Below are 17,767 nucleotides of genomic sequence, written 5' to 3' on the forward strand. Positions count from 1 at the left end.
TTGGCCTTATTTTCGGGAGGTCTTATTATTTTTGAGGTGCAGGAGGCGGCGAGCGTGGTCACCTCATGGCTGCTTCTGTGTTGCAATATTTTCAGGGAGGCCTTATTTTTGGGGAGGACTTATTTTAGCGCACACGCTCAAAAGCCGATTGGGCTTATTATCCGAGGAGGTCTTATTTTCAGGGAAACATACAATACAATACAATAGTAGAGTTGGAAGGGACCTTGGAGGTCTTCTAGTCCAACCCCCTGCCTAGGCAGGAAACCCTATACCGTTTCAGACAAATGGTTATCAACATCTTCTTAAAGACTTCCAGTGTTGGGGCAGTCACAACTTCTGGAGGCAAGCTGTTCCACTGATTCATTGTTCTAACTGTCAGGAAGTTTCTCCTCAGTTCTAAGTTGCTTCTCTCCTTGATTAGTTTCCACCCATTGCTTCTTGTTCTACCCTCAGGTGCCTTGGATAATAGTTTGCTTGGTATGGTAGTTTGCTTGGTATGGTAGATAAGGGTCAATGGAATTCACAGGGGGCTGGACTTCGGTCTCTTATGGACTCCAAACTGATGACCCCCTTAATCCCACCCGCAGGCTCAACCTGCTCCTACACATACTATCTTTGGTGCTCGTGGGGGGTAGCACTGCCCCAAAACAGGCCCTATGCATGACTTTGGAGACTTTTTAAAATTCAGAACTCAATGAACAGGTGTCATTTGTGACTAGGAGAGCCTTCGGACAAATTTGGGGATTCTACCACTTGCCCCCATTGCAGGTAGCTCTACTGTCACTCACTCACTCAGTCACTCAGGCTCTGGTCACCATCTGAATGGATTACTGGGTAATGTGCTTTATGTGGGGCTGCCCTGGAAGAGCATCCAGAAGCTGCATCTTGTGCAGAATGTAGCAGGACAGGCACTTATTAAATTGTATATAGCCGCTTACTCGCTCACAGTGACTCTTGGGGGCTTACAAGCAATACAGCACAGCATATAAAAATAGAAAGCAATAAACAACCATGACCCATTCCCCATCCACCCGGAGACAACACACAGTTAAATAAGCATGTAAGGTTCCAGCAGTTTCCCGGAGCCACTGAAATGCCAAAGAGAGTGAGACTCGAGACGAGGCTTGCAAAAAATATCAGCTTTTATTTATGGCCATAGCAAAAGCTGGGTGACAAAACTATATCCAAAACATACAAACAAATGCATGTAAGGAATAGCCACACCACGCAAGAGTGGCTCAGAGTATTATATACATTTTAGGCAGATAGACGTTTAACCCAATCAGAGACAAAGATTTGTTAGCAACGTGATCTTAAAAGTGTTCTTTTGTTCAAGCTCCTGTCTCTGTCTCCTTTATCTATGTTGTATTCCTATAGCCTTGGGTAGGGGGTGGCAGCCCCCCTTTGCCAAGTTGTTTTTTCAGCAGAATGCTTTAAGGATTTATGAGCCAGGAAAACTCCCCAGTTTGGTCCCTTTATCTATGCGGCCTGTGTAACAATTTCTTTTATGTTTTCAAGAATGTGCCTAGTTTTGAAGCCAAGAAAAGAAGAGGGACGCAGCAGTGAGATAACATTTGCAGTAATGCCATCCAGTATTTAGGTTCCAATTTGCTAGGCTAGAAAACGACTAATTTCTGACAGTATTCAATAATATAAGCAGAAGCCAATATAGATTCATATTGATTCACATGAATCCTTCAAGCCATTTGATGGGCTCCATCCCACTCTGGGTTCCCTGGGCCCGCTGGCAAAATCAAGTCTCCAGGGCCTTACGAAAGAGTGTCGAAATGGGGGCCGGCCTAATGAAGGAATGATATTCCAAAGGGAGGGAGCCACCATGGAGGAGGCCTTTCTTCTGGGTCCTGCCAGATGTACTTACTTAGAGGATGGGACCCGCAACATTCCTTACCTCCCCCTCTAGTGGGCCAGGTGAATGTGACTGACAAAAGACGGTCCCTCAGGTAACCTGGCGCCAAACCATGAAGGGCTTTAAAAGTGACAGCCAGCACCTTCAATTGCACATGGAAGCAAATTGGCAACCAATGCAGCTCCCACAAGAGAGGTGACCCCGGGGTCAGCACAAAATCATGCAGGCCGCTTCATTTTGAACCAACTGGAGCTTCCAGAAGCTTTATGTGCGCTCCAAGATCAGCCCACGTGATGCCTCTGCTCCAGGAACTGCATTGGTTGTCAGTTTGGTTCTGGGTTCAATTCAGGGTGTTGCTAATCTATATATGTATAAATAGGTGTGTGTGTGTGTGTGCATGCGCGCGCATGAGTGTGTGTTTGTGTGTGTGTTCCAGCACAACTCTGGAATGCCTCGAGCAATTTCACCCAAACCTGGTACAAAGATGGCTTACTCTCTGGAAACAAATACTGTGGGGGTAAGACACTCCTAACACCCCTCGGGGGGTGGGTTGTTCGGTTAAGAGCCTGTTGTGCCTTAAAATGGCTTCTACTGTACTCCCTTAAAATGACTTCTACTGTACAGCACTGTGGAGTTGCCATGGTAACGGCTTCACAGTACTCCACAAGGGGTCTCCCAACATTATAAATTGCAGTGACGTTCATGGAAGGAGGGTTGGGATAAATAAATACGCGGGCAGCGCCAGGCTATCAGCTAGTGACCCATAAAGCCCTCAATGGCATTAGATCTGTCTTTGGAATATCATTCCTCCTGAGTTTAAATTAGCCCTGGCTTTAGTAATCTTCCAGAAAGCTCAGTTTTGTCAGCAGGCCTGAAGATCCAGCAGAGGTAGGAAGCCTACAAGATGGTTGTCACTGTTTCCAATGTTTGGATTGTACTTTCCTGCAGATTAGTTTCATTGTTTTTAATGGTTTTATTTGTTTTGGATGTTTATTTGCATTAGTTTATTGGTTTTTGCTATTTTGATTCTGCGCACCCCAGAGTCATGTACGTGAGATACGCAGCTATGTAAATTGAATAAATACATTAAACCTAATTATTAAGGTGAGTGCTGTTGTATTTTTTTGTCCAACCCTAACTCCAATGAAGGGACGCAGTGGCTCAGTAGCTAAGACGCTGAGCTTGTCGATCAGATAGATCGGCAGTTCGGCAGTTCGAATCCCTAGCGCCGCATAATGGAGTGTGCTCCCATTACTTGTCCCAGCTTCTGTCAACCTAGCAGTTCGAAAGCACGTAAAAATGCAAGTAGAAAAATAGGAACCACTTTTGGTGTGAAGGTAACAGCGTTCCGTGCGCCTTTGGCATTGAGTCATGCCGGCCACATGACCACGGAGACATCTTCGGACAGCGCTGGCTCTTTGGCTTTGTAACAGAGATGAGCACCACCTCCTAGAGTTGGGAACGACTAGCACGCATGTGCGAGGGGAACCTTTACCTTTAACTCCAATGAAATAATTAATTTTTTGGAGCGGGAGGTGTCCCACAAATTGATGAATTGCTTTGGGGGGGGTCACAATACCCCAAAGTTTGAGAAAGTGTGTGGGGCTGTATGTTAATTGAAAAAGGTGACAGGGCCGGGTGGAAGCTTTTCATGAACGTGAAATCACCAAGTCTTCATTTAGATGGGATTAAGGAAAGAGAGATACTTGTGGCATATTTTGTGGCATTTTCAAACAAACACAGTATATTACAAGGTAAACATCATGGGTTTTGTGCCTGAAGGTTTATCTTGAGTCACAGATTACTGAGAGAGGGGGTGGGGGGTTGAAGAAAGAATTGTAAACAGTGAATTAAGAAGGAAATACCTGATAACAGTTATTATCAGGCAGCAGGTGTTTTATGGCAGAATTGCCACTGGTTAATAAGATAGTGATCACCGCTGCACTTTCATTCTTGTTTGATCTGCCTGCTTCTGTTGCTTTTTCCAACTATATGATTCAGCATATCTCGTCATGCATCATTTGGCGACAGTACCTCCCAAATCCCTTTTCAAAGATCCGACAGTCTTTTTCAATGAGATGGAAAATTTCAGTTTCCCTCCACCCTGAAGCAGGAAACACATGAAAAATATAGCATAAAACTGCATTAGCACATTGTATCTCTGGACTGCATTTAACTTGGGCTCTGTAAGGGGGTTGTGGTGGTGGACTCATAAGGTGGGTGGACTGGTCGGCATAAATGCTCACTGGTCCAGTCACGCTTGCTTGAGCCCATCTGCTTCACTGGGTGACTGCGGAGGAAGGAGAGTGCATTATATGTTGAGCTCCTGCATGAAAATTAAGATTAATAAGCAAGTGAATAAATAAATAGCAATAGCACTTAGAGCTATTTACTGCTTCCCAGTCCTTTACAACCCTCTCTAAGCGGTTTACAGAGTCAGCCTATTGCTCCCAATAATCTGGGTCCTCATTTTACCCATCTCGGATGGATGAAAGGTTGAGTCAACCTTGAGATGGTCAGGATTGAACTGCAGGCAGTCAGCAGAATTAGTCTGCAATACTGCGTTCTAACCACTGTGCTCTTATGTGTGTATGGCAGTCGGCGGCACTTAATTCTCCTTGGACCACATGGTTAGGACTTGAATGGAAGACAGTCAGGAATCTCCCTAGATCAGTGATGGCGAACCTATGTCATGCGTGCCACAGTTGGCACACAGAGCCATTTGTCAGGGCATGCGAGGCGCTGCACTGTCAGCTGGCCAGCGCGCATGTGCGCTCTGGCCAGCTGAGTTCAGCCTTTTGTAAAGCCATTTTTCGCCCTCCCCAGGCTCCAGAGCCTTTATAGGAGCCTGGGGGGGGTGAAAAGAGCCTCCCCCGCCCCCCGGAGGCCCTTCAGCTTCCCTGAAGCCTCCGGAGCGCAAAAAAACGGCCCTACGGGCAAACCGGGAGTTCAGGAACGGGCTTCCGGTTTGCTCGGAGGTTCATTTTGACTGCTCCAGAGGCTTCAGGGAAGTGTTCTGAAGGTCCCTGAAGCCTCTAGAGGGCTTCCGGGAGGGAAGGAGAGGCTGTTTTCGCCCTCCCCAGGCTTCTATAAAGCCTCTGGAGCCTGGGGAGGGCGAAAAAAACATGCAAAAAATGGGGGGTCGCGCCTGTAGTGCACGCATGCGTACTGGGGGGGTAGCGCATTGCATTATGGTTGCGGCACGACCGCACACTACCCTCCATGCGCTCCTCCCACTTATGGCACGCAAGCCGAAAAAGGTTCGCCATCCCTGCCCTAGATCCATGATGTTGCCCAGCTCAGCTCCATCATGCATGCACACACGCACACGCCTCCCACCAGCCAGCTGATTTTTGGGTCTCTGCTTCACATGCGTATGTGCGGGGGAGGCAGGGGGTCATGAACGCATGCACAGGGGGCAGGGGAGCACACGGGGTTGCAGTGTACATTTTTGGTCCCAGGAGGCTTCAGGGAGGCCTGCTAGGCCCACAACAGGGCGCGGTTTGTGTGTGAAAGCACGGGAGGGTTATGCGCATTCCTAGGGGTGGGGGTGCATGCATGGACGGGGGGAGCACCGGGTGTATGTATGCACATGCGCAAGGGAGCCAGGCCCGCATTGCATTGTGGATGTGGGAACGTGACGACAAAAAGGTTAGCCATCGCTGCCCTAGATTGTCAAGTTGGACAAAATAATGGCATATTGTTTCTGTATGCTATTGAGAAGGCTGCACTGATGTGTTTTCCTGTAGTCACCCAAACTGAATTTGACTCAGAAGAACCTTTCTTTCTTTTGTTACTATTGCACTAGAACAGTGACGGCAAAACTTTTCGGCACCGAGCGCCCACACCAGAATGCATGTGTGTGCATGCGCCGGAGCACCAGAGGTCCGGAAACCTAAAGACCAGCTGGCCGACATGCACAAGCCTGTTTTTTGGCATTTTCAGAAACGGCCCTCAAAATGGCCTGAAAACAGCCTGAAAAATGCCCCCCAAATGCCCCCCAAAACACCCTGGAAAATGACCTGGGGGTTTTTGGCTGTTTTTCAGGCCATTTTCAGGCCGTTTTCAGGCGTTCCGGCATTTGAGAAGACCAGCTGGTTGGCATGCATGTGTGTACTGGAAACCAGAAGAGTTCCTTGTGACACTGCACAAGCGAGGGCTCTGCGTGCTACCTCTGGCACTCGCCATCTCGGCACTAGGAAAACCTCTGTGATAGTTGGAATGAAGAAAGACAAAATCAGCTTTTAAGATGGCTGTTCGGCGCCAAGGGAGGATTAGTCGATCTGAAGTGCCTCAGTGACTTCTTAAATTAATATTCAAGGATGAACTCATTTCTTGGCCTTCCTCCAAAAAGGAAATAATCCACAGGTGTAAACAGGCACACCTTTTTACCATCATAGCTCTCTTGTCAAGTGTAGGTTGAAAGCGAAAGCCAGCACAGTAATTACCGCCAGGCCTCCCAGTCATAAGCTTTGTGATGCTCAGTTGATGTCCCAGATCCAAACTCCTACACAGCTCTGGTGCTCAGGTCAAAAAAATGTTTTTCAGGCACGCAATATTGCTTCTTTTCTTTGAACGGATCTTTTGGCTTTACCTTCTCATCCAGGTTGCAAACTCATCTTCCCTCCTTGGGACGGTGGGATACGCTACAGAGGCCTGACCCGTGAACAGGTGAAGACTGCCCACTTCCTTCCTTTCGACTATGAGATTGAATATGTCTGCCGTCCGGAGAGGGAAATTGTGGGGCCCAAAGTACGAAAATGCCTCCCTAATGGAACCTGGACGGACAGTGATGTCGAAAGCCGCTGCTGTGAGTTCTACCTGGTGTCCGAGAGAAACGCTTTCTGTTGTGTTGCTCAAAGTGGGTGGGTGGTGGGTGGGTGGGTGTGAAACTTTCCAGCGGTGATGGAAACTGTCCTTGCTTGGGCTGAAAGCAGCAGGCCTTGGGGAACAATGGGAGGTTAAAAACAGCTAATTTTCAGTGCAGTTCAAAGTTTCTAGATTAAGGGTGTCAAACTCAAGGCCCGGGGCCCAGATCTGGCCTGTTGGGTGCTTAGATCTGACCCGCGGGGCCGCCCTGAAAACAGCAATTGACCGGCCCACGGTGCCTCTGCCAGTGAAAACAGAGCTCCTCCATTTTCACTGGCAAAGAATTGCAAGAGGCTATCATAGCTGAAAACAGAACTCAGGAGCTCGTTTTTGCTGGCAGAGTGCTCAGGCCACCATAGGCACCCCCTGACATCGAGCTAGCCACACACACCCAACCCCCCCCCCCCGCGCAAGGTCAAACACAACCCTGATGGGGCCCTCAATGAAATTGAGTTTGACGCCCCTGTTCTAGATTAGCTACATCTGCCACATTGGACATATTTCTATTTATTTCATTTAGCTAATTTCCTGGTCTCCAAATATTTCGTGCAACTAACTTCATCCTGCTAGTCAAGGTGGTGGGTTTCTTTTAAAGAAAAAAACCAACCTTGCATCTAGTCTTACTTTTTCAGTTTCACCTTATTTCATCATGAAAGCATTCGTGCGGTTAGAGCCTAATCCATGAGGAGGTTCTGGCATCAGGTGGCAGTCAGCTATAAAATGGTCACTTTAAATTTCTTAGGAAGTCCCAGAAAACCCATATAAGTGTGGGGAGTTTACAGTGCTAATTTAAGTTTTCTTGTAGCTTGTGCCCATTAAGTTTGGACTCATCAAGAAAGGTGACAATGCACAAAGGAATTTTGCAGAAGATGCTTGAAATCAGCTCTGAAAGTATGAGCAGTCTAGCATAAGACTTAATTCAGGGTTTCCCAACATTGGCAACTTCAAGATGTGTGGACTTCAACTCCCAGAATTCCCCACTCCCCAAAGCCACGTCTTAAGGTGGGTCTGTGACAATTCGCCACAGTCACCTTGCCACAGCCAACTCACAATGGCTAACTTGCCATGGCCAACTCGTTTTGCAGGACAAGAATTACACTAGTAACAAAGAAACAGTGGAATAGAATCATTAAAGCAAGGGTACAAAAGGTGGGACAGAATGAAATGTGAATGGCAAAAATTAAAATATTTTTCTTAACTTTAAATAATTAAATAGAATTGTTAAATTGTCTCACAGCAAGATGTCCCACTATGAGTTGGCCATGGTGAGTTGCCCGCAGCGAGTTGGCTGTGGCAAGTTGCCACATTTGGAAAACCATGACAATGGAACAAATGCTATTGAACAGTCCAATTCCTGTCTCAAAGATACATTATTAACTCTATGTCCAGGTGGCCACAGACTTATACAGCATGAAGACCTAGTTGGTTCATGTAGCAATGCCAAGCTATGTACAATAATTATTGGGGGATGCTGTTTCTGAAACGAAGCCTTCTTTTTCTACAGTACGCACTTGTCCCAAGATGCACTTGAACCTGGAGAACGGGCAAGTCAGTGTCCGAGCAATTGAACGGGTGCCTGTTGAAGGCACGTGGGTGGAATATCGCTGCAATCCTGGCTTTTACCTCCTGGGCAGTCCCCGCAGCAATTGCACCAAGGTGGGCCGCTGGAGCTCCGCCAAACCTATTTGCGAGTGTAAGTCACAAGGCAGGAGAGCAGAGCTGGGGAACCAACCTTAGACACAGGGAAGGTTGATTTGGAACAGAAGGTTTGGGGTGGGGGTGGGGAATAGTATTCAAGATTGTTAACTTCAGAAATTCTGGGAGAAAAAAATGTATATTTGTGATAGATGGACTTCGATCAGTGTTTTTTCCCCCCCAAAATTGTCATGTTTGGAAATCTTAACACGGGGCTGTCAAACTCCCAGACTGCGGGCCGGATGCGTCATACGCTGGCAACGCCCAGTTTAGCGAAGGGGAAAAAAAGTCCCAGTACGTCACATGATGCAGCCATGACAGCGTGAGTTTGACACCCCTGTCTTAACACATTTCAAGGCTGCCAAGTTTGAAAAACACTGATTTAGAGTTTGCAGTAGTCATATTTGGTGGTGGTGGTGGTGAGTTATATACCCTAGTTTTCTTTGCATTGGCATATTATCCTTAGAACTTCACATCAGTTCATGATGGTTACTACCGTGTTTCCCTGAAAATAAGCGTCTTATTTTCTTTTGACTCCTGAAATAAGCACTTGGCCTTATTTTCGGGGAGGTCTTATTATTTTTGAGGTGCAGGAGGCGGCGAGCGTGGTCACCTCATGGCTGCTGCTGTGTTGCAATATTTTCAAGGAGAGCTTATTTTTGGGGGAGGGCTTATTTTAACACAAGCGCTCAAAAGCCCGATTGGGTTTATTATCCAGGGAAGTCTTATTTTAGGGGTAACAGGGTAATTTCCTGGCTCAACTGAATGAGAGCACTCCAGCACCCCAACTAGTGATAGCACTGGATGGCAAAAATCAGTCGGAATAAAATAAGCTTGCGACAGACCCTAGAATTGCCTTCTCGTTTATTTAAACTGTTTCCACACTGCCTTTCTTGGAGCATGAATTCAGAGTGACTTAGAGTGCACCATGCAACAAATGAAATATATGCAATTCAAAATGACAGTTGAATCTATTAGCATCAAAGAAAGCATCGGCTGGGGAGGAAAAATAATCTCTAAAATAAACACAGCCAAGAAAGCAATCAATTAAAAGCCTTCTGTATCCATTGCACCTCTCCCAAAGGTCTAAAACAGGAGTGTCCACACTTAGCAATTTTAAGACCTGTGGACTTCAACTCCCAGAATTCTAGGAGTTGAAGTCCACAAGTCTTAAAGTTGCCAAGATTGTACACCTCTGATCTAAAAGAAGGACGATAGAGTGGGGAACCTTATTTTAAGCTTGTGGGCTTCATACTGCTAACTGGACAGGATACATTGCATACCCTTAACAAGCAGGTGGAATCAGGGAGCAGAACTGCCCCTAACTTCTCATCTCTGCATGCCTTCAAACTCACTGACATGCACTCCTTTATATTTTCCTTTAAGCCACAGGTGTCAAACTCAATTGCATCACGTGATGTATCGTGATGTTTTTTGCCTTTGTGGAGCTGAGGTGGGCGTGGCCTGCAGGTGACGCACCTGGCCTGTAGGCCATCAGTCTGACACCTCTGCTTTAGGCACTCACTTCCAGGTAAACTCATACACCCTCCCCTCTGGGCTTCAATGGAAGGCTTTTTTTTCAAGGCTAACCATACTGAGGATGATAAATGATGAAATGCATTTATCTGCCTCTCTCCGTAAAATAAATCAAAGTGCTTTACAATCAGGTTTAAAAAGAGTAATGAGACATTTATAACAGTTAATCAAAAAAACATATATATTAATATGCAAGAGAGACAAAAACATGTTTAAAAATTTGCCTCAGTTATAACAGAATAACTATATAGAGTTACTAATACAGGTGTTAAGGGAAAAGGGGAAAGGAAAAAGACACTGGAAACATGGAGGCCACTTGGAAAGATGGTTTAATGATGAACAGGACCACGTGGCTTGAGTTCCTGAGCAGAAAAAGGGGGCTCACATGCTTCCAGATGTTGGGTGAAGAAGAAAAAAAGGGGCAGAGATTCTGAAAGTCCCTGGTTTCATGCCCTCTCTGGCCTTTGATCTTGAGCTTGTTTCTGATTGGTTTTCAGACTCCCATGAGGCCATGCAGGGGTAACTCTCTAGGCTGTGTTTTTAGTCCAAGTTTGGTTGAGCATTGCTTCTTCCTAGGTGCCCTGTGGTGAGATAGGTTGAGGGTTAATCCTACCTTTGTTATGTAGGGTAGACTGGCTCAGACTTTAATGGCTCATTGACAAAGGTGGGGGGGGGAGCTGAGTTTCTTCCTCCCTTTTAGGGGAAAATATTCTGCCTTTTAATATTTCCCAAAATATTTCATTTCTCTAGGAGAGGGGTGGGTTTTAACTTCCAACACAGGGAAGGCCAAATTCAGTCATCCCAATCCATCCAGGTTCAAATCCAGATTGAAACAGACCTATCCAGGCAAACCAACAGGATTATCAGATCTGGGTTGCAAAAATCCAGGTGACCATTAGATGACAGCAACATGATAAAGACACTGTGTGTCTTTTTGCTGCCATTGGCTATACAGAAACTTCTTGATTTATGTCCATTTTTTAAATTATTGTTCAAAGTTACACTGATATTGAAAAAAGTAATTTACAAGCAGCCCTCACATTTATAACCATTGGAATGTCTCTGGGATCACATGATTAAAATTTGGGCGCTCGGTAACCAGCATGTACTTATGATGGTTGCAGCATAGCGGACCAGAGGAATGCCGTCGATATAGTTTACTTGGACTTCAGTAAGGCATTTGATAAGGTAGACCATAACCTACTACTAGATAAAGTAGAAGAATGTGGGTTGGACAGCATCACTACCAGATGGATTCGTAACTGGCTGACCAACCGTACTCAACGTGTAGTCCTCAATGGAACTGCATCTTCATGGAGGGAGGTATGCAGTGGAGTACCCCAAGGCTCTGTTTTAGGCCCAGTACTCTTCAACATCTTCATCAATGATTTGGATGAGGGAATAAATGGGGAACTCATCAAATTTGAAGATGACACCAAGCTGGCAGGAATAGCCAACACTCCAGAACATAAGCTAAAGATACAGAAGGATCTTGACAAACTTGAAATGAAATTCAATGGTGAAAAGAGTAACGTTCTACATTTAGGCAACAAAAATGGAATGCACAGGTACAGTATAGGTGATACCTTGCTCAGTAGTAGTAACTGTGAGAGGGATCTTTGAGTCCTAGTAGACCACCATTTAAATATGAGCCAGCAGTGTGCAGCAGCTGCCAAAAAAGCCAACACAGTCCTAGGCTGCATCAACAGAGGGATAGAATCAAGATCACATGACGTGTTAATACCACTTTATAATGCCTTGGTAAGGCCACACTTGGAATACTGCATTCAGTTCTGGTCGCCACGATGTAAAAAAGATGTGGAGACTCTAGAAAGAGTGCAGAGAAGAGCAACAAAGATCATTAGGGGACTGGAGGCTAAAACATATGAAGAACGGTTGCAGGAGCTGGGTATGTCTAGTTTAATGAAAAGAAGGATTAGGGGAGACATGATAGCAGTGTTCCAATATCTCAGGGGCTGCCACAAAGAAGAGGGAGTCAAACTATTCTCCAAGGCACCTGAGGGTAGAACAAGAAGCAATGGGTGGAAACTAACCAAGGAGAGAAACAACTTAGAACTGAGGTGAAATTTCCTGACAGTTTGAACAATTAATCAGTGGAACAGCTTGCCTCCAGAAGTTGTGAATGCCCCAACACTGGAAGTCTTTCAGAAGATGTTGGATAGCCATTTGTCTGGAAGGGTATAGGGTTTCCTGCCTAGGCAGGGGGTTGGACTAGAAGACCTCCAAGGTCCCTTCCAACTCTACTATTGTATTGTATTGTATTGCATTGCATCCTGGGGTCACATGACTGCCATTTGTGATCTTCCTTGCTGGCTTCCAAAATGCAAATTCAATGGAGGAACTACCATGGCAAAAAAGGTTGTAAAATTGGATAAGACTCACTTAACAATCACATCACTTACTGACGGAGGTTCTGGTCATAGGTCCAGGACTACCTGTATATACATATTTGCAACCCAAATTCCATTTATCAGTTGGAATTGGTACTTACTTGGCTGTTGAAATAGAATAAGTTTTAGGGATGCCTAATGTTATTAAGCAGCTTTATTGGTGGAATTGGTAAAATAAAATAATCTACCACCAGCAGTCACTTACAAATCATTTAATTTGGCATGTAAGAGAGTATATTCTTGTGATACATTGTACTGGCATACTCTTTGGGAAGGGGTGAAAATACTTCCCCAGATCCTTCTTGGGTCTAATCCCTTTCTCTTCCTGTTTCTGTGCAGTGTGGCGTCCTCCTGTTTCCCGGTCTGGATCAGGTGAGTCGATTTCTATTTTGCCTACCATCCTTGTTCTCACATGTCTACACCGCTCACCTTCATTCCTTTGTATTCATGAATATTGGGCTTGTCTTGCATATTTCTTAAAGGTTTGCAACCCTGGTAGCCTGTTCCAGCTGATGTTAATAGGTGGCAAGGCTTTGTTCTCTCTGAGATCCTGATAACAATTGTTAAGCTTATTCTTTAACATGTAAGAGGGGTGTCTTGATTTCTGGCAGTAATGCCGGCAGCAACCCACCCCTGCTTTGCCTCCTGAGTCTATTCTTTGTCCTCCGTTGTTCACCTCTCCTAACTGCTCTGCACGTACGTGCATCTGGAACAGGCCCCAGCTGTTCTCCCACCTCAATCATATCAGCCTCCGAAGGCAACTGCCTCTCTGTTGGCTGGGAAATGTCGGACTGGCTCTATCTCTGCATCCGACACAGAGCCCTCATCAGAGCCTTCCCCAGACTCCAGAACTGGCCCAAGTTCCTCCCCAACCTCCTCATTGTCCAAGCCTCCTGCCAGCTCTGCTGGCACAACAAGCAGGTTAGTAGAGTGTCAAGAGATACATGGCAAATATGGATGATAACTAGGCAGGTCAACATGGGTTTTGGAAGAAATTGGCAATAGGAGCGATTGATGTTCTTGCCACACTACCCAATTTTTTTTTAAAAAAAAACCTTCTCTATCAAATTAACACATTTCTTCACACAATGTACTTCTATCTTGTACTTCAATTTGTTCACCCTCATTCATGCCAAAACCAAAACTCAACAGCCTCCTTTGAATTAGTGGGTAGAAAACAGGTTGAATTGACAATATCATTAACACCCTCAAACAACAACATCTGTCTATTGCGGGTCCTTGGGCAGGACTTGATAGATGGATAAAAATGCTGGCTCTAGTCTAAAGGTCAGGCTGACTCTGCGATCAACAACAATAATAATCATTAAACTTGTATGCCTGGTTCTGAACAACTCTGGGCAGCTTACAGCAATCGAACAAAGAAATTACAATCAACTCAATCAAATATAAAGATAAAAGATGGTACGTGCGATGAGGCTAGAGGTCTCAACCCACCTCATCAAACCCACCTGGGTGAAGAGTCAAAGGTATAACCCCATACCTTTGGATCATTTCCCTTAGTGGGTTTTTTGTTGTTGTTGTTAATGTGCATTTTCTTGTTAATTCCATGTTATGACGGGGAATAAAATGAAACCTTTCAAAACCTACGTGGCACAACGAGAATCCCATAGGCCTAACCAGAGGTGGTATTCAGCCGGTTCGGACTGGTTGCAGAGATCACCCATCTCTGCCCACCCACCCTGGCTCTATGCCAGCCTATTTAGCCATGTTTTTGAGGCAGGCACATGCGCAGAAGGCACATGCATGAGCAAAGCGCATGCACGGAAGGCCAGGCGCATGCGCAAAATGTGCACGCGTGCACGAAGCAAGCATGCGCGTAGGGAACCGGTGGAAAAAATAAGTGAGACCCACCGCTGGGCTTAACTAATCAAAGAGAACCAGATTCCTTGTAAAGTTTCACCTCCCAGACTCCAACTCCGACAATTCAAAGAGACCAGGATTCTCCATTTCATCTACGCTGCCCTTCAGGCCCCTAGGAGTCTTGCAACTTCTTTTGCATTCCTACAGCAACTCTGGAAGCGGCAATAGGCTGAAAAGGAATGACCTGTTTTCTTTGGGTTGTTTTTAGCATTCAGAAGAAGAGATAATGCATCTCCGCTCTCGCTTTATGGGCTTTGTCCATTTTGCTGAAAGGGGGCACATCTGCCCCGAATTCTTGATGATGGATTCTTTCTGCTGCAACCTTGTGCAGGGACCCTCTGCAGGGATCTTTCCGCCTGCGCATTTTGTCTCTTAGTCAAGTGTGTTGCTGGGAGGCCATTTCCTTCTCTCTTTCTCTCTTTTCCCATCCAGATCTTATTTTTTAAAGCTATCAAAAGGGAGATCCCCCTTCAAACCCAGGTTGAAATTCTTCAGCTTGGCTCCCTGATGGGTAATGCTTGGAGGCCTCCCCTCAGTGGCCAGGAGATGTCTTGGGAGACTACTTGTTCTTCTTCTTAATGTGAGTCATGAGCTGGGAGGCACTGGGGACACTGGATGATGGGATGCTGTTTTTGCCACTTTTGTCTCATTTCCTTGGAAGAGGTTTTTTTTTTCAAAGTCTCAGGCAGAATTGAACCTTTTCAGTCTTTCCTGTGGTGGAAAATATCAGGAGCTGAACATAGAACCTTCTATTTTTAAAGCTTGCCTTCTCGGCTCTGCAGCTTTGGCGATATTGGTTGGGGATCATGAGAATTGAGGTTCAACATTGGCGGTGGGCATCAGGGTGGAAAATTAGTATTAGCTCTCTGTGGTGAAAAAAAAAATTACTGGGAGCCATGCAGCAGCACTGAATATGGTTTGAATAAAAAGGTGTGCAGAGATGCATTTTCTAGGAAGACGAAAGTTCTGGAATTTAAGAGTCGGCTTTTCCACACTCTATTGGCATCTAAGGGGGCATTGCTGTAAACTCTTATTTCAGATCAGAAGATTCCTGCGTATAGGTGAGAACCATCTTCACTAACAAGGCTGCTGTTCTCCCTCATTCTGAGCCCTCCTTGCACTGAATATTTTTTTAATGGGCAAAGCGTTGCTCTGTCTCCAGGCTACAAGCCTTTCCTTCAGCCAGTTAGGCGTTATGCACAAATTAGGAGCTACATCTTTATTCATATTTTATAGTGTCTTGCCTTGATCTTTGGGACATAGAATTTCAATTGCTGGTCCTGCACATAAAGGGTTCCCTCCTGCTTTGTCTGTCATTTCTTTTGTCTTTAAAGCATTTTTCCCCATGTTTTATTTATTTAGCTACCTAATTTAGGAGTCATGAACCCTTGTCTAAAGGACACAGAATGGGGCATATCGTTCAGGTTTGCATTTTGATAGTAGATTTGAGGTATTAGAGGTGCTTTGCGTAAGGAAGCCACAGTCTTCATCCTCATGTTATTAACACTTGAGCTGAGGAGATGTAGGTTCATCTGAGGCCAACTGAATAAGTGAAGCAAAAATATAATTAGGGACTTCTCTGCTGATAGCTTAAAAACATATGAGGGAAAACGTGGTGCATGCACACTCCTCTACCGTAAGAGAGTCACATATCAGTAGTTAAGTAATAGTGCAGTGGGGCTTAAATTAAACTGAAAAAAAATCTGCATTTATATTATTGGCTGCATGTCTTTTTCTACACTTTCTTATATCTGTGGTAAAAAAACAAAACAACCATCATTACCTGTGGATGTAAAGCAAGGGATGTCAAATATCTTTACTAAATCATGAAGTTCAATGGGAATCTTTAGGACAAGTCGCTCTCTCTCCACTCAACCCAGCTCATGGGACTGCTGTCAAAATAATACAAAAGAACCCCCTGCCTCTCTGTTACCTTGAGTTTTCTAAGGTGATAACAAATGTTCTTCTCAAATTTTTAGTCTGCTTTTATACTAAGTACCCGCTTCCTAACTCTACCTCTCTCTGTCTATCAGTTGCTAGACTGCTGAAACCTTTGGTCTGTGCATTTGTAATACTTGCTACCTAGGCATGCTGCCAAAACCATTCCCCAGAAGTGAATAATCCCAGGCTGGTCCATAAATTCTAAGGCTATATACATCCTGTGGAATTTGCCATCAAGTTGTGGTTCTCCACTACCCTATTCATGTTCCTTACAGCTGCCAGCAAGTGTGTGGAGAAACAGACGCTGTATCTGGTGCCTAATGGCATGAATGATTCCATGTCTTGCAGCCAGGCGAGGGATTAATCTGAGAAAAATTGACTGGAGGCTGACTTTTGTATGAAACGGTAGTTTCCTGCTTGAGCAGGGGGTTGGACTAGACAGGGATGGCGGACCTTTTTGGCACCGAGTGTTGAATAGGGAGAGCGCATGTGAAACCCAGAAGAGGAGTTGCTCAGGGGGCATGCGCGCGCCAGAAAATGAACCTCCAGATTCCAGCTTGCGTATGCTCGCTGGCAAGCTAGTCTTCCAGTTACTGGCGTGCGTGCATGTATGTGTGACGATCAGCTGGCCGGCATGCATGCTCACACCAGAAAATGGAAGTCCAGTTCTTCCAGTTTCCGGCGCTGCCGCATGCACGAAGGCCAGCTGATCGTCGTGTGCGCATGCGCACCAAAAACCCGGAAGAGGAATGGGCGACGCCACACCTGCCAGGCGACATGGCTTTGTATGCCACTTTGGGAACGTGTGCCATAGGTTCACCATCACAGGAGTAGAAGACCTCCAAGATCTCTTCCAACTCTGTTATTCTGTGGCCTTGCAGATCTATTGGTAACAAATGTGATGCTTCTCAGGCTTCTAAGAGTACTTCTGTATCACTGCTTGTTCCATTCTCCAATCATTCAGATCCAAAATACCAGTGTAGGCAATATCTTTATGTAGTACACTGCCATCATATTGTAATTCCCACTGTACCACACGGGTTCCTCGCATCGCATACTGGGTTCAAGTTCAGGTTTGCAGTAGTCCATGGTTGTTCCCAATGTGGACTTTGGAAACATCTCAGCTGATTAGTATCTTACTTGTTTTGCAGCAAAAAAATAATAATAAAACTATATAGGTGCCTAAGTTCTGGAACCCAGTATAAGGACATTAAGTACTGAGGAATAAGGCAATTTCTTAGCCTCAAGGAGGAGGGTGTTGCAAAAAGTAAGTCCTCTCACTATGAAACTGAACCTGTATGATACTGGCCCACATTAATTCTCCACACTATGAAACTGGCCCATATCAAAGTCCCTGAAGGACTTCGAGTATCTCAAATGCTAAAATGGAAATTTGAGATTTTTGACCGAGAAGCAAATTGACCTGGACATTGAGCTAAGATGAAAGATCAGGGATGATGCTGTAAATCACCCAGAGTCATTGGATATAAGATGGGCGGTCAATACATTTCATAAAATAATAAATTTGAGGCTCACATATGTGGAAAGTACCAGATTAGGATGTGAA

At 45.3% G+C, this 17,767-nt stretch overlaps 1 protein-coding gene across 1 annotated transcript in view; it reads left to right on the forward strand.

Moving 5' to 3' along the window:
* Positions 1-17,767, forward strand: part of GABBR1 (gamma-aminobutyric acid type B receptor subunit 1) — a 200,153-nt gene that overhangs the window by 131,241 nt on the left and 51,145 nt on the right. Inside the window, exons 4-6 of the mRNA XM_081947416.1 lie at positions 6,474-6,677; positions 8,241-8,429; positions 12,718-12,750. Coding sequence (XP_081803542.1) covers positions 6,474-6,677; positions 8,241-8,429; positions 12,718-12,750 — 426 coding nt within the window. The remainder of the gene's footprint in view (positions 1-6,473; positions 6,678-8,240; positions 8,430-12,717; positions 12,751-17,767) is intronic.

The sequence above is a fragment of the Natrix helvetica genome (genome assembly GCF_964273705.1).
Source record: "Natrix helvetica genome assembly, chromosome: 1".
NCBI classification, from domain to species: Eukaryota; Metazoa; Chordata; class Lepidosauria; order Squamata; family Natricidae; genus Natrix; species Natrix helvetica.